This window comes from Spermophilus citellus (genome assembly GCF_964194105.1).
Source record: "Spermophilus citellus genome assembly, chromosome: 12".
Taxonomy (NCBI): domain Eukaryota; kingdom Metazoa; phylum Chordata; class Mammalia; order Rodentia; family Sciuridae; genus Spermophilus; species Spermophilus citellus.
This window is the reverse complement of record NC_138198.1, coordinates 123,644,456-123,664,838: the sequence shown is the minus strand read 5'-3', so window position 1 is coordinate 123,664,838 and position 20,383 is coordinate 123,644,456. Positions and strand designations below refer to the sequence as shown.

The 20,383-nt window shown below is 34.3% G+C and overlaps 1 protein-coding gene across 1 annotated transcript in view; it reads left to right on the top strand.

Annotated features, from left to right (window-relative positions):
* Positions 1-20,383, top strand: part of RTTN (rotatin) — a 157,447-nt gene that overhangs the window by 43,694 nt on the left and 93,370 nt on the right. Inside the window, exons 17-25 of the mRNA XM_081263672.1 lie at positions 809-948; positions 4,069-4,240; positions 5,766-5,865; positions 7,596-7,684; positions 8,198-8,315; positions 10,336-10,432; positions 11,038-11,106; positions 14,236-14,424; positions 15,010-15,249. Coding sequence (XP_081119798.1) covers positions 809-948; positions 4,069-4,240; positions 5,766-5,865; positions 7,596-7,684; positions 8,198-8,315; positions 10,336-10,432; positions 11,038-11,106; positions 14,236-14,424; positions 15,010-15,249 — 1,214 coding nt within the window. The remainder of the gene's footprint in view (positions 1-808; positions 949-4,068; positions 4,241-5,765; positions 5,866-7,595; positions 7,685-8,197; positions 8,316-10,335; positions 10,433-11,037; positions 11,107-14,235; positions 14,425-15,009; positions 15,250-20,383) is intronic.

Sequence of the window (20,383 nt, the reverse complement as noted above, 5' to 3'; positions counted from 1 at the left end):
CAAGGAGAGCTAATTTGTCCATGTATGCTTTATGCAGGTGGGAGGTTAAAAAGTGAGGTGCAGGCTGTTAGTATTGATGTGAAAAACAGAACACAACCTTCTATAAAGGATTTATGCATAGCTAACAGTGCTTTCCAAGCAGACATTAATTACATTACTAATCTGCCTCATGAGTTCTGTTTGTGCCTTTGTATGGTTTGAGTGATTTCTTGATTAACAAGCTCTTAGAAACAATGTTTTTTTGAGCAATCTTTCTGGATAAAAGAAGGATGAGGGAAGTTCAGATCCTTACCTCCCTCAGATGAAAAGGTGGAGATAGGAGATACCACCATAGGCATAGCCCTTTTTCAGGAGAACCCCAGAACCCAGGACCCAGGCCTCCATCATTGAAGCTCACAGGACCTGTGTCACGTACAGAGTATTTGTATCACTCTCTTTTACCATGGGGACAGAGTGAAGTACCTCATCTAGGGGACATGCCACCACTACATCTTGGAAAATAGAAAAATCTGTATGTTTCAAGAATGTTGACATAATTTCCTGAAGTTCTTTAGTATTATTGTTTAAATATAGTTGTTCTTTTTTTTTTTTTTTTTTAATACAGTTCTATTTAGAATCCTTACTTTATATAGGTTATTTTAAAAAGTCACTGGTTTATTCAGTTGAATTATAAAAAATTTATGAGTTGCATGACAATTATTATTTATGAGTTTATTTATTATAATTTATGAGTTTACCTACAATTATTATTTGTAGGTTGAATAATATGTATAAATTTAAATAAGAATTTCTCTTAAAAAATTATTAGGGTTATGCCGACCTAGAAGACTCTTTGGGTAACTGCATTCTCCTTCTAAGCCAAGCGGGTTCTGAGGCAGGAGAAGGCATCCTTCCTTGTACTACCCGGCTAAAGTCTGTCCTGCGACTCTTGCTGGTGAAAAAGCTATCGTGAGTACAGTGTGATGTTTTGAATATAAAAGATAAATGGAAATCTTCTAAGGAAGTGTGGTAATTTTATCAATCTGAAGGAGCATCAGACTAAAGGATGTAATGGAAGATTATTCGGTGTTGTTGATGGAAGAAACTAATATGTGAAATCAAGCAGATGCAAGGTTCTTGATGTTTTCCTGAAATATTTCATCCATTTTGTAGCTTACTCATCCCTTGCCAGATGAGTCTTTTTGAAGTTCTGCCACTCAGTGCTGTTCACTAGTGCTATAGGCAAGTTGGAGAACCATGGAGATTAGTAAGTTGGAAAGCTATAGTGTATTCTCATCTTTTCTTTAGAAATTATTAGTTCTTGAAATGATCCTTTTCTAAACATCTGTTCTGAAAATTAAGTTTCCAAAAAGTATTTGAAAGGCCTTGCTAAGCTTGTATGAGATAACTCATAGAGTGGTGAATTATTTTAACCTCAGTTTGTGAGAAACTAAAATGGTCTTTTCCTTGACTGTTGTTAGAGTAGATATTTTGAAGTAAAAGAAAATGAATTACAGTAGAGGGGGTAGAGAGAGAAGAGGGGAGGGGAGGGGAGGGGAGGGGAGGGGAGGGGGGATAGTAGAGGATAGGAAAGGCAGCAGAATACAACAGACATGAGTATGTCAATATGTAAATCAGTGGAAGTGTAACTGATGTGACTCTGCAATCTGTATACGGGGTAAAAATGGGAGTTCATAACCCACTTGAATCAAAGTGTGAAATATGATATATCAAGAACTATGTAATGTTTTGAACAACCAATAAAAAAAAAAGAGCAATTTGCAATTTCCTTCTTTCTCTGTCAGTGCAACATGAATAGAAGCTTGTCTATTGCTCTCTTCAGGCAACAGTGGTTAGATTTTCCTTAATTGAGAAGAGAAACAAGTTTAGAGTCAACATGGACAAGCAGTGATGAAGAAGAGTCAATTGAAAAAGGCTGTCAGGATAAGCAGACATTCTTTTGACAAATGGCTATTTTTTTTCTCCAAACCTTACATTAGGATAATATAGCAGTTTATTTGGAAATAGATGATTAGACTGAAAATAAGAAAGTAGGTAGAAATAAACTAAAGTGTTAAGGAGATGGAAGGAGGAAAATCAATGGAAGAGATTCTAAAAAATATCTGTAAGGTACGCAGAGTAGAGTTATAGAAAAATTAGGGCAGATGGAACTTGCCTCCACGTTTCATAGTTCCTGAGCAGGGTGTTTATCACGTACTAGTGTAAAATTATTACTTATTCTAATCTCCAAGTTCAGCAATTTAACACAATGGAAGTTTATTTCTTATTCACTTGAGGGGACCCAAGGTCCCTAGGTCAACAAAGATACTCTTAACAGGCAGGATGTCCCCGGGAGCTTAGGACAAGGCCAGGACTTTCTGGGTAAAATAATTCTGTGTTATAAAGAACTAAAAATAATTTGAATTACACATTCATTTTCCTTATTTGATTAATTCTGTCCCATCCCATTAATTCTGTAAATTCCATGTAGGCAGGAACCCTATTATTGGCCAATTTTTGTATCTTCAGAAATTGAGTACTTTATACATAAAAATACTCAAAAAGTAGTGAGAAAATTGGATACATTATTGGGACAAGTGAATTTTGCTACCCTGTGCTAAACCTAAAAATATACCAAATTTATGTCAGAAAAGAAGATGCACGAAGATATGCTTTACATGTTTCTATTTCTACCCTTCTTTTCTAGGGGTTGAAACTATCCATAAATTTAGAATCCCAGATGTTAATATAGGTATTATTGGTGTAGAAAAAAGGAATAAGTACATGTCTACACCTGTGCCCTGCCAGCTGGGTCTTCTGTGTTGCCCAGGCTTGTCTCAGATTCCTGGCTTAAGTAATCCTGTGTCACTCTGCCTCCTGAGTCGTAGGATTACGATTTTGCACCATAGCAAACATCCAGTTTAGATGTTCTAGCCTTGCTAAGCTTGTATGAGGTAACTCAGCAAATTTGAGAGGGAGAAAGTTACCATCTTAGAGTGTTAGTCTTCTAGAGATGAAATCTGTTAATAATAGTGTAGTAAGTACCTTATATTAGTTTCAGAAAGTGTTTGAGTGTTTCCATTTGCCCACAAGGTGTGGTCAAATGTGGGAATGTCAACACTGACTTGGGCCCTGCCCTTCCAGAATTTGGCCTATAATTGGAAAGATAGATCTTATTAACAATTATAGTTTATTATTGGTTTTAATAAAGTGAGATAAATGTTAACAATTTAGGTGACTTCAGAGTGACAGGTCCACAAACAGCAAGGTAACTTTTCTAGTCTGTTGGAGAGAGGTCATCTTGTAGCTATGGTCTTGTAGGTAGTACTTAAAATCTGGTGGCTTATACTATTACTTAAAATTGCTGTATTTCCTGGTAGTTGGAGAGAACCTACCAGAGGAGTGACAGATGACATGTTTATTCCAGTTTCTCCTACTAGTGACCTTTGTCCATTGGATGGTTTTCTCTTTTTCAGTGCATTGTCTAGTGGCATGTAATGTTTAATTTTTTCTTGAAAAACTTTCATCTCCCCATTTAACTGACTTTAATTCTGTTCCATTTTATATAAAGAATTATAAAAGAAATTTTTGTATTTGAAAGGAGTCTGTTTGACCCAAATATAAGAACATTTTCAAACATTGTAATAATGTTATACTTTAGTTATTAGCTTAATTACTCTCCTAGAGTTTTAGATTTATTATTTGGAATTATTTATTTAGATTTATTATTTGGGATTTGGTCATGAATCCCTGATATGTTTTGAGATTGAGATAGATCACTAGATTTGAAGTCAGAAGTTAAAAATTTAATTTTCAGATTGCCTTTTTTAAGTTGACTCTGCTATGTAGTCTCAGTGAGTCTATCAAATTGGTAATTCCTGATTTTGGATGTTTATTTTTAATTGAATAAATAATTTTAGTCATATGTGAAAGACTTTAATAGAAAAAGGAAAATATTTTTGGTAAGGCAGTATTAATAAGTATGACTAATTTGCTGTGTTGACATACAATAATTCTTGGGAATTATAGGCCTTTTACATAGATACTTAAATATTACAAAGTATTGACTTAAGTGCTTCCTGTTTTTAGGGTCCGTTCACTAGCTTTGAAGCTTTTAGCATTTTATCTTGCCAATGAAGAAGGGGCTGATACAAAACGCCCCATAATAGATGCCAGAATTCTTTCCAGAGTTACTAATCTATTTATTGTGAAGAAACCTATTGAACTCAAACTGGATGACAGAAAAGAATTGCTTATTAAGGTAACTGTGACTTTTTTAGTTTGTACTCTGTGGTTCTTTGACGCATTTGTACATCACACATTTTTATAACATTCTTTAGGTTATATGTGCTGGTGGGAGGATGGTGGTGATTCAGGGCTGGGTTCTTCTCACTTCTATCTATATTTGTTAATTGAACAAGTATGTCCTGCGTGTCTATTGTATGCCAGCAATTGTGTCCCTTTTAATTTAGTGTATATATTAGATATGCAAATTGTTTTGAATAGTGTCTTAAATATAGCATAAGGCAAATATAGTACAAAGAAATTTTGTGATGATTTAAAAATAAATATAACTGACATAAAAACTATTGAAAATTTTTCCTATATTGCAGTTGCCTATAATAGCAAAAAAGGGAGAAGTTCTTTTGACAAAAAGTTTTCACCTCTTCATCTCAACAACAAAAAAAATAATATAGAATGCAGAGGCAGTTTCTCTTAAATATTATGATGTTTCTGAGATTTGTTGTTGTTGTTAATCTTTTTTCCTAAATCTTAAATAGCTTCACAAGTTTAGCATCCATTTCCCTGTCTTTAATCAGGAATGCTGTACATCATGTGGGACACATAGAAAAGTCTGAAGAAAGTTGACCATTATCTTCATTAATACATTCCTGTGTTTTGTAGTTTCTCATTTCACTTCAAGTTTGCAACCTGTCAGTTTTTATTTAAGTTTAGATAAGTTCACCAGTGCCAGTACAATTTTTTGTTGTTGTTGTTTTGTTTTGTTTGTTTATTTTTAAGAGGAAACACATCAGTTGTTTCCTAATCTAAATGTTAAGGGCCAGATGACAGTCCTGGCAGAAAGACTGGAGAGTCTTCCTCTGGCCACATGTAAGGTCCAGTTGGGGAACTGCTTTGTACTAAACCACTGATAGTCACTGTTTATCTTGTATGTAGTTTGTTGGAAGGTGGAGAGGGAAAATTTTGTCTTTTGTGGGTCCTTAGGCTAGATGATAGCATTAGGTGGGAGAAAGGAGGTTGTCTTTATTGTGTTTGTGTTGCTGGGTTTGATATTTCAGATTCTGTGCTGCCATGACATGAGCTAGTATCAGGCTCTGTCACTTCCTTGGACTTGTCTATTTCAGGGTCTTTCAGAAGGTAGGAAGGTAAAAGGCCAGGGCATTTCCTGCTGGTGGCTTTGGGAGCAGGAGGGAGGTACTGAGTCATAAGTCCAGAAGGCCTTTTGCAGGATGTTAGCCTGGTGTGACTTGTAGAGAAGTTAAGAAGCATGGGTGTCTCCCGTCAAGTTCTCAAGGTGTCTAATGATTGAATGGGTTATGAATAACTTCCTGGCAAAATATGTTAAGAGAGGCTATTTGACATGATGGCTCTTTGTTTTATACCCAAAGTTTTTCCCCGACCTACTACACTACTGTTGCAAATTTACATGGTACTTAAGTTGACTTTTCCAGATTTTGGTCTTATAGCATAAACTGTAAAATTTTATAAAGAGAATTTGAAGCAGGTAAAAATGTAACTTATTTATTTTTTTTTTTGGTTTGTAGTTGGACACTGTTGAAAAAGTACATGAAATTTTCACCTCAGATGATGTTGATCTTGTTTTGAGAAAGTCAGCTGCAGAACAGTTAGCTGTGATTTTGCAAGGTAATATCTGTGCTGCTTCTGATAGATTTGAGATTGTTGTGTGTAGTACGGTCAGGTCTTGGCACAGTACAATTGTGGGTCTCATGTAGCCTGTGGCCTGTTTTTTGTTTGTTGAATGTTTCTTGTCTTCAAGTTAAGAATGGTTTTTACATCTTTAGAGTTGTTAGATAAACAGAAACCAAGATCAAAGACCATAGGTGGCCTGCAAAGCCTAACATATTTACTGTTTCTTTACAGAAACAGTTATACTGTGTGCGTGTTCAAATGTGTAAAAACAAATCCCACCACTATGTACAACCTTAATGAACTAATACATATCCATAAGACATATATGTAGATCATAATTTGATCCACAATACATCATTTGGTAGAATTATCATATTCTAAAATATTGATAGAATTTTCACAGAAAGTTTTGTTCCTTTTCTTTTTTAAAAATTTATTTTTATTTTATTTTTTTAGTTGTCAATGAATCTTTACTTTATTTGTTTATATGTGGTGCTGCGAATTGAACCCCGTGCCTCACACATGCTAGGCAGGCAGGTGATCTACCACTGAGCTACAACCCCTTCCCTTGTGTTCCTTTCTTAAGTCACGCAGTACATGTTGTTTTCAGTTTGTACAGTTTACTCAGAGAAATTAATCAAGCAGTGTTTTTATAGAGAGGTAAAATAAAAATAATGCACGGTACCTGTTATTTTTTTTAAAGGGTTTATTTAAAAAAAATAAATAACCAGTAATGCTGGGCCCAGGGGTACATGCCTATAACCCAGTGGCTTGTGAGGCAGAGGCAGGAGGATGGCAAGTTCAAAGCCAGCCTCAGCAACTTAGTGATTCTCTAAGCACTTAGTGAGACACTGTCTCAAAACAAAAAATAAAAAGGGTTGGGGATGTGGCTGAATGTTTTAGTGCCCCTGGGTTCAACCCTGGTACCAAGAAAACAAAAACAAAAATAAAAACAAAACAAAGCAAAAACTGGGGATAATGGGAATTTCTTTTTCTTAATAAGCAGTTAAAGGTAGTTATAGCTACCAATTCAGTATCAATATATGTGTGTTTGTGTTTTTCTCAATGAGAATATAGAAGAAAATTTGTCTGTTAGTTGTTAACTTCCAGCTAATTTTAAATAACTAGAGTTTGTAGTTCTAATAACGTGTGCATGTGTATAAAATCTTTATAACTTCTTATTACAAATGTAATATATGAATATTCATATTTATGAGTTCATATTCTTTAGAAATATATTCAGTATATTAAAATTTCTTTATATTTGCTATTAATAATTTGAAGATAAGATTTTTTTTATTGAAAAATGTTCTTGTTAGAACTCATATTTGCACATTAGCTTGTGGAGAATTTTAAATATTTTGAGTTGATGAAGTTGGAAAAGAGAACAAAGATTAGTGAAACAATATAAAGAAGATAATTTACCATGAATAAGTAAGAGATTCATTTGTACACTTAAAATTATAGTACTTAAGAGTCTGTACTAGTTCATGTGAGCATTTATTTTAAATTTCTTTTTAGGTTATACAAGTAAGTTATACTTGTAATTTAAGTGGTTTCACCTTGTACAGACATATATAAAGTAAAAAAAGTTTTTATCCTCCAATTTCAACACCAGGTGTAACTATTTTTAATAATCTGAAAATTGTGGATACCAGTTCAAAATGTTACTAAAACTACAAAAATTTTTATTTAAATTTTAATAACTTTTTTTAAACCTATAGATATTAAAATGCATGCTGCGGTGAAAAAGTTATGCCTAATTGACAAGATAATTGAGTATTTAAATGAATGTGTGGGTCAAGATGGCAAGGTAAGACTAATGTTTAATGTTTAGATGTATCTTGGTGGTGATATTAATCAGTTCTGAAACTGAATTTAGCTGAATTTGGATGGGTACTTAGATGTTAATTTCTAAGTAATACTCACTATCTCACTTATGTTTTGTTTTTAAATTTCTAAAAGAGGGGTCTCTGTAAAGGAAGCCTAATCTTAAAATTCCTTTAAGAATATTGACCAAATTATATTGTTATACTGTGTGCATGTACAAATATGTGACAACGAATACCACAAATATGTACAACTATAATGCACTAATACAAAATACATATCCATAAGACATGTAGGTAGAAGTATAGCCATAAGATATGTAAGTAGATGTTATGTATAAGCTTATTTCAGCAGAAAGTAATTACTAATATTTATTTGCATTGTAGTTTCACATGACTATGATGACAAAGCATAAAGTTTAGAAAAAGACATGGTATATTTATCTCACTTTAGGTGTGGTGAAGGTAAAATAATGCTGTGTTTTCCCTCTGGCCAGGTTGTAGAATGTTTGGTTCAGCCCTGCCTCACACTCCTCAGGAAAGTTTTATGTGTGGATCCAGTGATGCGTGTTTCCCTGTCACAGCAATCTTCTCTCTTGACCCTGTTATTCAGAGGTGAGTAACATAAATGCTGCTAATAATTGAGACCAGCCTTAAGCTCTGTTTATTCTTTTAACTGTAGGTAACATTTACTTCCCATTTCACTAATGGAACAACAGCATTTCTTAGTATGCTACTAAAAATCTGCTCACAGTGGAAAGCACTTGCTGCTTTTGTGGGAGTTTCCCTGTGGTCCTATAACTGGGTGGACCTTAGAGCTGAAGAGATGTGACGCCTCTGCCTGCTCTTTGTGACTTTATGTAGACAAGCCCTTTGGTGCTCAGGTGGGACACTCTGGTCTATAAAGGAGTAAAGCTTCAGCTGCTGCCAATACTGTGTGTCTCCCTACCCCCGCCAGTATCTGTTTCCTTTTTTCTTGTTTGGCTTGTACTGTCAGATCCTGGAACCTTTCTTGTGGGATCCAGTGATGTCATTGGATTAGCATTGAGGCTATAAATCCAGACTGTGAGGGGTGGAAACTAGACCATCCTGAGAAACTAAGAATTTATTCTATTGAAAGTTTTAACTGTGAGTTTTAGAGAAAAGTCTATTTAAGTTTAATAATGTGTTTGGATAGAAAAATCTTATCTAGTTGTGTCTTTTCTCTTCTGACTGTTCTTAAGATACCTTGTTAATATTCTATACTATTTTGTTTCCCCAAAAGGTAAATCATTATTTTTATGTATGCTATAAGAGGCTTTTTGGTCAAATATCTCATGTAGAGAAAAATGAGATTTATGTTCAAATATGTTATTAGAATATAGTCATTACATTATAGTGTTATTTTTCCCTGATGATTTCTGCTGCTCAAATGAATTGGATATAGTTTATTTAAGTAGTATTTGGCAAAGGTCCAAACTAAATAAACAGACATATTATGTTTAGGTTTATAAAATTTTCAATGGAATGGAAAACTTTTGTAAGTTTAAATAGACTAATCATCTGAAAGAGGAGCAATTGTGAATTTCTAGTTTTCCTTAATTGTGTTAATAACTGTGTTCCTTTTAACCTTATGCAATTGAATTTAGCCCTTAGTTTGCCTTTCATTTATAATTTTTGCTTGCATTATGTAGCCATTGAATTTACCAGTACCTGTTGGATTCAAAAGCACTGTCCATGGTAATATAATCTGTAATTCTTAGTATTTAAAATTTTCTCTATATCATCACTGTTTATGAAAAATACTTCAGTGAATCTGAGCATGAATTATAATATCTCTCATTAATGGATTAACTTCAGGACAAAATTAATTTTTTTAAAATTTTTTATTATCTATTGATGGAACTTTATGAATTTATTTGTTTATATGTGGTGCTGAGAATTGAACCCAGTACCTCACACATGCTAGGCAAGCACTCTACCACTGAGCCACCACCCCAGTCCCAAAATTAAGTTTTTAAAAAAAATATTTATTTTTATTTTTTAGTTTTAGGTGGACACAATATCTTCATTTTATATTTATGTGGTGCTGAGGATCGAACCCAGGGCCCCACGAGTGTTGGCGAGCACTCTACCACTGAGCCAGAACCCCAGCCCCTAAAATTAATTTTTTAATCAATTGCCCAATCAGAAAAACCCAACCCTCAGCAAACATTTATTGAGTACATATTATGTGCTAGGTATGGTGGTTGGCCCTTGGATTATGTGGATAAGCATGGCAAATGGATCCTCAGGGAGCACATAATACTATCAGAGATTTTGGTAAATAAACAAAAAACACAGTATAAAAATACCTGTAATGGGTTTCTTGGCACCAGAAGAAATTCTGGGTAGATTGGGTGGTGGAAAAATATCAGATAATGCTTCCAGGAAATGTGACATCTAAGCTGGAATTTCTGAATTTAAATTAGAAACTGCTTTATAAGCCCTCCAAGTGATTTTCATACATCTGACAGTTTGAGAGCCAGAGTTTGAGTGATGTCAGTTTTTATTGGTTATTCTGCATTTCTCTTCCCTTCCACTTAAGATATTTTAAATTTGAAGTTCATTTTTTCTGGAAGTAAAAATATAAAATTATGCTCCTTTTATTCTTTAGTTTCCTTGATATTTCATGAAGATTGTACTGTAGTGACTGAAGTCGCAGCATTGTTTTGTCTTCTGTTATTTGATGAAGTATCAAGAATGGAGATGTGGTGAGATACAAGAATTTATATGTTTTTTATTTCTAAGTGTTTACGATTTTGATGCAGTCTTATGCAATAATGTATGGAAATTTTAAAATTTGAGAATTCCCATACTGACTGTATGTTCTATGATTTTTGGTTTGACTAAGCAGTTATTAGAAGACTAATTCAGTCAAAAAGTCTCTCTGAAACTTTACTTTTGACTTTACTAAGTACAAAATTTAAAAGTTACTGCAATGATTTTTGTCATGAATTTATTTTTAGTATATACCTTCAACTTTGTTGATTTTTCTTTAATATTTTATTATTTTAAAAATATGAGAAAATATTTAATATAAAAATGATTAATCAGTGGGAAGGAGTACATTGAGTTCCTCTGCTAGTGCAACCTCTGCATTATGTGGCTTATTTATTATATGAGATTTTTAAAAGATAAAAAAGAAGCATAATTTTCTCTTTAGAAGCAAATCCAGGTAGTAGCAAACATGTAACTGTACTAAATTATAGATCTAGTTCAAATCTTGATTTCATTTTCAGTCAAAGAAGTAAAGCAAGTTATTGTTAGATAAAACTTTAGTATAAGTTGTTTCTTTTTGTTTTTCTTTTATAAATAGGTCTGTTAATCCTTCCAGTAATCCTTCTTTGCCATCAGTCTTCAGTTTGCCTGTTTCAATTTTTAGAAGGTAAAGTATTTATTTCTATGATTTTCTTGCATTGCTGCTGAATTACTGTTACATAAAGGGAAAACACTCTAATTATTGTTGTGTTAGAGTATGTTTAGATTGAGCAAAGAATGATTCTTGAATTGGCAGCACTCAGACCTAGGAAGAGGGCTTGCAATGTGGGCAGTGAGCTTTCATAGGCTGACACAGAAGTAAGATGAGATATGTGTGATTGGTTCATTGGCAGTTTCTGATTGGCATAGCATTTGGTTTCCGTTTATTCTTTATGCTCGGCTTTAGTTTGCTGTGTAGGTACCTAAAGAGCCAGAGCCTGCTGACCTTCCAACAGGAACTATATATGATATCCTTTTCTGTGTTTTCTAGTTTTTCTTTCTTTCACTTTAGCCTGATTATCTTCTCATAACCTATCTTCCAGTATTTTTCTTTTTTTTTAGTACTGGGGGTTAAACATAGGGGTGCTTTATCACTAAGCTTCATTCCTAATCCTCCTACCCTGCCCCTTTGTTTTAATTAATTTATTTTTAAATTTTGAGATAGGATCTCAGTTGCTGAGGCTGAGGGTTTTAACTTGTGATCTTCCTACATCAGCTTCTCCCGAGTTATTGGGATTACAGGCATGTTCCACTATGTCCAGCCTTTCTCTGCATGATTGATTTAGCATTACATTCACATTGAGTTTTAAATTTCATTTATAAAATTTCAATTAGGAGCTGGGGCTGGGGCTGTAGCTCTGTGGCAGAGCACTTGCCTAGCATGTGTGAGGCACTGGGTTCAATCCTTAGCACCATATAAAAAAATAAACAAATAAAATAAAGGCATGATGTCCATCTACAACTACAAAAAAATTTTCAATTACATTTTTTTATTCGTTTCTGCCCTCTGATGAAATTCTCTATCATACTATGATTTTATTGAACACATTTAATACAATCATTTTAAAACTTTTGTCTGCAACCCCAATATCTGTGTTGTGTGTGGTCTACAGGACCGTTATGGTAGATTTTTTAAAAATTCATTTTGTATTAGTTAGCTTCATGTTACGGTAACAAATGCCTGAGATAATTAACTTATATCTTCAAACTGTAAATACATTTTGTTCTTTCCCTAGCAAGCCTAACAATTTTTGATCAAACATTGCATATAGCAAATGAAAAATTACAGACTACGGATATTTTCTCTCCCTTCACAGAAGACTTAATTTTTTCTCGTCAGTAGTTACATTATGGGTAGATGAGTTTGATTTAATCAGAGATTGAACTGAGCTGATTCAGGGTTTGGTTTCATTGTTTGTAAAGGCTAGTCTGTTCTGTGGTTTGCTCTCTTTTCTAGAGCATAATCCTTAGGAATTTAAACTGGTGGGCTAAGATGTTTACCAACTCCCTATTTCTTAGCAAATCCTGAACATGCATTTTAAAATTTCTAGCCCTATTTGGCCTCCAAAAGTTTTAAACTGCTGCTCTTTCTTTGTTCCGTGAGCCTGAGCTTTCTTTGTGATCAGAAAATACTCTATGGTGTAAAGTTTTGGAGAATATAAGACTTATTTTCTAGTGGTCTCATTAGAAGTTAATTTGATTGGTACAGGCTTTTCATTCATACCTGGAAGTGGAAATTTCTTCATTAACTTTTTCTAGAAGAGTCTTTCCTATTGTCCTTTTGTCTTCTTTATTAGGTTGACTCTTTTAAGGGGTGTATGCCAGCTTTGTACAGATTATCCTACAATGTGAACTTACATGGTTATTTCCTTAATTACTGGTGATGCTCAGGTTGATGACTTGATGGTAAAAAGTGAAAAATATGTGTTTTTCCTATGAAAATGACACTTTCAGATTTGTAAATATCCTGTAGCCTAACAGTCTTACACCATTCCTTTCACATCCTGTGATGATTCTTTCTGTATTCATAATTTCGTTAGGGGTTGTGCAAGGTGATCTAATCTTGTTGTTTCTTACACACGTATTAGATAGCTCTTCCCCTTCCATCCCCTTGCTGCAACATCACTATGGATTTTTCACTTTCTATTAAAAAAAAAAAAAAACCAGAAAAAAAACCCCTAACCATTATCTTTATTCTTCTTTTGATGATCAAGTCATTCCTCATTTATCTAGTGCAAGTCCTGTGTCCTTTTGGCATGGCCTCACGAATCCTTCAGTACTTCCCTGCTTTCTAGAATAAAGAGATTCCCCAGGTACAACTTTGATTTCCATGTTTTAGACCAGCATCAGGTATTATTTCTCTAAGGAACTTTGGTGGCTTTTCATGAAAAGTTCCAACTAAAATTATCTTTACTTATTAAATTGTGCAGCCTGACTGGCATATAGAATTATGTCTTAGTATCTTTTATTGGGGTGCATGAAGTGAAAAAGAAACTTGGGCATCTCTTAGAAATCTTACCCAGTTTTTTTTTTTTTTCCTAATATCAGTCATAAATATGTGGTCAGGGATTTGGGATCTATTTTATTAGAAGTAGTATTCTTTAACATTGGCATATACCAAGCATTGCTGTCTATTATAACACTATTAATCTAACTTTAATTTAAGAGAAATTGCTGTTGAGTTTGTTCTTATATCTAAATATATTTTTTTGTTCTCTTGTTGAGTTTATTGGTGATGTAACTCTAAAGGGCTAATAAAAAATTGAAATTCAGTCACTTAGGGACCTCCAATCATAGGCAGTTCCTTTAGCCTTTTTGAGAAGCTTTATTTTGATCATCTGTAAAGTGGACATTATGGTGCCATCCCTGAAACTGAATGACTGAGCGATAAGAAACAGCATTTGGTAGAAGGCAGGCATTTGTGTTCTAGCTGAACACCTTTTTAGGTTCAATTCATTGTAGTCATGGGACCTGATTTCAAGGAGTATTAGTTATCTCTACAACACCTCTACTGTAACATAAAATGTGGTCGGTCCTCAAGGAAGAGTTTAATGAAGTATTCTTTGAAGTTTAGAGGAGGGTTGAAGAATAATTGAAAGATCATATAGAGCATGATAAACTTAAGGCAGCAGTTAGGAGAGAGATCCTCACATTATTGTGGCATGTGAAGCATACAACTAGATCTCGTTTGAACTCATCTTTTCAGTAGTATTTAAGAACTTATAAGTTTGTAATTATTTTATATATTTTCTGTTAGGTATCATCTGCCAGTTCATGTAATCGGCCACCATGCTGTGAGTCCTTACGCAATAGTTTTGCCATTATCATCTGATTTTTTGGCCTTGAAGCCTGTATCAGATATGCTGAGAATAGCTTGGAACCTGTCATGGTATCATGGGAGTGATAATCTACTGAAGCAAATGAACTCCGGAACTGATACTCAAGAGTAAGCTGTCAGATTTAGCAAAAAGCGTTCAACAGTTAATTAATTATAACTAAGTAGTTGGATTTTACTTTTTCACTTCATATTATCATCTGATTTTGTTTTTAACTGAAGGTAATTTTTTTACTTTGTTTTAAAAATCATATATGTTTATTTAAAACATCTATCACATGAACATTTAAATTAAAAAACATTGTGTTCTATGCTGTTGAAATATTATATGAAGTTTGTTTAGTTAATAGACATAAATCATTGAAAAAAGTGCTCTGGAGTAGAATAAAACTCAATAAGTATATGTGGGATGTTATGACTGTGGAAATTACTTTTGAACATATTAATGTTCTGTCAGTCTCTTGAATAAAACTATTTTATATTTCTGTAGGGAAGAAAAAGTTAACAAAAACACTTGGGATGCTGATGTGAAACTCTAATGTTGACAGATACATACCCAATTTCTTTTGACTATAAGACAACCTTTAATTTCAAAGAAAATGAAGATAAAACAGGATTTTTAGGAGAGTTAAAATAGAAATAAATGTGGGCTTCCATATAAATAGCTTTATGTTGGTCTTTTTTCCTTTTGTCTAGATTTTTAGATACATTGAAGTTATCCACAAAAGACAGCCTCATTCTGAAGATAACCCATGCAGCCAGTGGGCTGCAGGACTGCTTCTGCTCCATTGTTCAGGCCGCAGCCCACAGGGATGTTCGGGCTGCTGTCACTCGGATGAGTTTTTATCTCCTGAATGACAAATTGTCTCTAAAGGATGGCATTGGCCCATGTGGGGTTGCCTTGAAGTCCTTGGCTTGGCACACTGTGCTAAACAGGTTAGTGTAAGCTTAATGTTTCTGGTTTCAAAGACCTGGATTGAATTGTATTTGGGTTCTTCACCAAATCTTTGAAGATAAAGAGAATGTATTTTATAGTTGCTATCATGAGAAAAATGCTTTTTATAGAAAGAAAAAATCCAGGATTTGTATTACCTGTAATAAATAATGATAACAGAAGAGAAAAATTTTAACTTAGGTAATGTATTTTATAAGGAATTATTAATAAACCTATAACAATTTTATTTATTTTCCTAGCTTAGAAAATCTTATCCCACAAAAGTAAGTACTTAGGACAAGACAGATAAAACACACTGAATGTTTTTCCTGTCCATATTTATAAATGAGTCTCGATGTCAGTGGATTAATAGATTGATACACCTGCCAAAGGCTATTTTTGTTTTGTATTGTTCTCAAGTCAGTTATCTCATTTCTCTTCTTATTCTGCACTTCCTGAAATTGGTGCTGTATAGCTTTGGTAGTAGTTACTGGAAAGACTCTAGTTTGAAATGTAGCATATTTGACTGGTAGCAGATGGCTGCATTTCAAAGAAGACTGATGAGTAGCAATTGTTAGCAGTTTTCCATTTTAGTCTTCACATGGTTTTAGTGTAAAATGTATAACTTTCTTAATAAAGTGTGCAGTTGTCAAAAATGCTAGGTTAAATGAGTTTTCAAAAAGTGAATGCCTTTACTAGTTTTGCTTTAATAATTAGAATGTCTAATTAGGCTTTTCCTATCATGTGCTGGAACCACCTAGTACTACCTTGTGAGAGAGCTGATAGCTGAATGTTCAGGGTCTTTGAAAATTGATTGTCAAACACAGCTACTTTTAAAAATTATCTTTACCCCTCACACATCAGATAGAGCACCAATCTCTAGGGAATATAAAGAACTCAAAAAGCTAAGCACACAAAAACCAAGTAACCCAATCAATAAATGAGCCAAGGACCTGGAGAGATACTTCTCAGAAGATGATATACAGTCAGTCAACAAATATATGAAAAGAATGTTCATCATCACTAGCAATTAGAGAAATGCAAATCAAAATCACTCTTAAGATTTAATCTCAATCCTGTCAGAATGGCAGCTATTATAAAGACAAACAACAATAAGTGTTGTCGAGGATGTGGGGGAAAAGGTACACTCATACATTGCTGGTGGGACTGCAAATTGGTGCAGCCAATATGGAAAGCAGTATGGAGAATCCTTGGAAAAATGGGAATGGAACCACCATTTGACCCAGCTACCCCTCTCCTTGGTCTTTACCTAAAGGACTTAAAAACAGCATACTACAGGGACACAGCCACATCAATGTTTATAGCAGCACAATTCACAATAGGTAAACTGTGGAGCCAACATAGATGCCCTTCAATAGATGAATGGATTTTAAAAATGTGACATATATACACAATGGAATATACTCAGCAGTAAAAGAGAATAAAATCATGGCATTTGCAGGTCAGTGGATGGGGTTAGAGAAGATAATGCTAAGTGAAGTTAGCCAATCCCCAAAAAACAAATGCTGAATGTTTTCTTTGGTATAAGGAGGCTGATTCATAGTGGGTTAGGGACAGGGAGCATGGGAGGAATAGACAAACTCCAGATAAGGCAGAGAAGTTGGAGGGGAAGGAGGGGCATGGGGTTATAAATGATGGTGGAATGTGAGGATCATTATTATCCAAAGTACAGGTATGAAGACACGAATGGTGTGAATATACTTTGTATACAACCAGAGATATGAAAAATTGTGCTCTATAGGTGTAATAAGAATTGTAATGCATTCTGCTATCATATATAAATAAAAAATAATAAAATAAAAAATTATATAAGCCTAAATTTAAAAAAACATAAAGGTATTAAATATGGGAAAGTCATCACTTTCTACAACATTTTACTCTTTATCTGTGCTCTTGAGGTTGTTCGTATCTACTATATCTGTTGTATGAAAATACTATAAAATTCCATGTTACTTCGCCTAACACTTTGGTTAGTTGTGCAAGATCTATCAGCACATTCTTGCCGGCCAAGGCAAGCATAAAATCTGCAGGTTCAACATATTTGATATGTTCCTGTTTGTCAAAAGAAAAATTTATGGTAAAAGCCAATGATATTTTTTAAATCAGTGACCCTAAACTTTTTTTGTGAATTCAAACTGTAAAATTAGTATGCAACATCATATTGAAGCAAAACTCTCAAAGTGGGGATCAATGGAAGCCCCTAGGGCAGTTCAGATTGGTCAGTAGCAATAACTCTATGTGAGCATCACATTAGATTTTTCCCAGGTCTAACCTAAGAGGAGAGTACAGAGTGTGTTTATGTTATAGAGTGTGTCTGTGTTATGTACAATCGGCCCTCTGTATATACAGGTCTGTACTCATGGAGTCAACCAATAGCAGATGGAAAATTCTAAAAAAAGTGTTTGTACTGAACAAAATCAGACTTTTTTTCTTATTATTCTCTAATACAGTGTAATAAAACTGTATAAATAGTGTTTGATTCATATTTGGTATTAAAATTAATCAAGAGGTAATTTAATGTATACTGGAGAATGTTCCTAGGGTTTATGCAAATTCTGTGCCACTTTAAACAAAGGTTGGAGTGCCTGTAGATTTTGATATCTGCAGGGAGTTCTGGAATAAATCCCTCATGGATGCTGAGGGACAACTATATTTTTTCTTTTTCATTTTGCTTATAGGTTCATGTTTATTCACTGTAATATTGACACTGCTGCCTAATTTATAAAACAAACTCATGGATTTCTGCTGCAGTGTTTTAGTAAGAAATGTAACAAAAATATATATCACAGATTTTTACCTTTTTATGAAAAATTAGAAAAATTTTACTTACAGAAATATGTGTATAGAAGGAACTTTGGGAACTCATATAGTTTTGCATTTATTCAGCTGAAGGAGCATCACTTTTTTGACCAGTTAGCTAAGGTGAACCAACACTGTAGAGGAAAAAAATGTGTGGAGAGAAAATTTCCTGTAAGGTACAACTGTATAAATTACTGAGATCATTTTTTTACAAGCTTAGATTACATTTTTTCTACTATATATAATGATATCAAAATAGCTTTCTAGACAAAATAATGTACAGGAGCATGGTTGTGTTTGTTTGTATAAGTGGTGTGTGTGTGTGTGTGTGTGTGTGTGTGTGTGTATTTATTTATTTATTTTGGTACCAGGGATTGAACCAAGGCATGCTCAACCACTGAGCCACATCCCTTGCTCTTTTTATTTTATTTTGAGACAGGGTCTCACTAAATTGCTTAGGGCCCCATTAAATTGCTGAGGCTGGCTTTGAACTTGTGATCCTCCTTCCTCAGTCTCCCAAGTTGCTGGGTGGTGTTTGCCCACCACACCTGGCTCAGTAAATATACTTTGAAGTTAATTTTAAAAACGTATATATCCCAAAAAGTATATATCCAAATGAATGTACCCCAAAAGGAGTCCTTACAGGAGTGAATACATATTAGAAAAATTCTGACTTTGCCCAGATATTTTTGAAATTGTCCTCTAAGGTCATTGAAGCAACAGATGTAAAGAAGTCTTATATTTTGAAGTCAAAATTAAAAAATAGATGATAGACTCAGCTTACTAGAATTCACAGTTAGAAATTTATCCTCGTTCAGCCAGTTTCTGTTAATTTTGCATGTTTAATGTCTCTACCTCTTTCCTATTAAAAGTTCTTTTGCTACTGTTTTTGCTGAAGCTTTTACCAATTTCTGTGAAACAGGGAGTCTTATCCCTATTTAACTCATTGTGTTGTTTTCCGAATGATCCTTCTAGAATACAGGTCATGTCTGGCCTCTACTCCATGGCATGCTATATGGAGTTCAAACCCACTAGCATGACTTAGAAGGTCTTTTTTCATCTGGCACTTGCCTACCTTTTCAGCTGCATTTCTCAACTCTGATATTATTTTATGAACTACATATATCCAAGTTTTATGAAAGCATGTGAAGTTCTAGGGCATATACTACTGTTTTATGACTTCTTGCCTTTGTGCAGTTAACTCCATGGCTGTCTCATGAATATCTATTCATCTTTGAGCTTCAAGTCAAGATTCTTTTCCTTTGCAATGTGCAATTGTCATGGAATTGTAATTACCATAGTAATTATCTTGTGGCTGGCCTGCATTTCTTCTATAGTTGTTAAAGTTGTTTGAGTATTTGTCTTTTCTGCTTAGGTAGGTACCTGGTATTATTACATTCCTCTATCCTCACATATGGCTCAAGGCATAGTATACAGTTGGCTCCTAAAAATGTAGGCTAGATGAGTCTGAGAGCTCTCAGAGCTCCTTTAGTTTAGCCATGTACTTGAAGAATTCCCTTCCGTATGTTCCTGTCAAGTGGCTATGCACCCTTGGCGTGAATACCTCCTTTGAAGGATGGTCTTTTTTTTGAACTATAATTATTACCATGTTCTTCCTACTTTTGAACTGCTACCTAGTAATTTCTACCCATTAATTTGTTCATTATACTCACATGGAATAAATGCTATCTATATTCACATGTGATAACTCCAATTATTCCTACTCATAACTACAATTTCTTCTTTGTTTTTCCTCCTCACAGATTCTAAATTCTTTCGGTACTTGCAGACTTTTGCTTTTCATACTGTTTTAGAAATCTCTCTGTATCCAGACATGATGTCTTTTGGAAGTTTGTGGTGTGGGATGGAATGGAGGGGAAGAAGGGGTTATTGCTTCTTTTTCTTAGTTATTTCCATCATTCAGAAGTCTTTATTGATAACCTATCAGTTGCCAGACCCTTGTAGGAAATTGAGCAGTGAGGGAAGTTGGTTAAGAAGTTGGTACAGTCCTTGCTGTTCTGGAACTTGCAGTGAAGGCAGCTAAACATGACCTCGCTTCTAAGGGTGGAGCAGTTTAGGGGCCAGGGTATAAGCTAGGCCTCAACAGATAAGTGGGATGGAAGCAGCAGAGGTGCCAGACAAGGTCATAAGGCCTCAAGCCAGGAACCGAAGGCAGGTAGACAAGAGGTCGAGGCATGTGGGAGCTGGCATAAAATGAGGCTGCAGAGGTGATAGTGTAAGATTACTATGGATGTCACAGAAGACCTTTTTTAAAATTTTTATGATTATTACATTTTATCTTGTTAGATCCTTTCT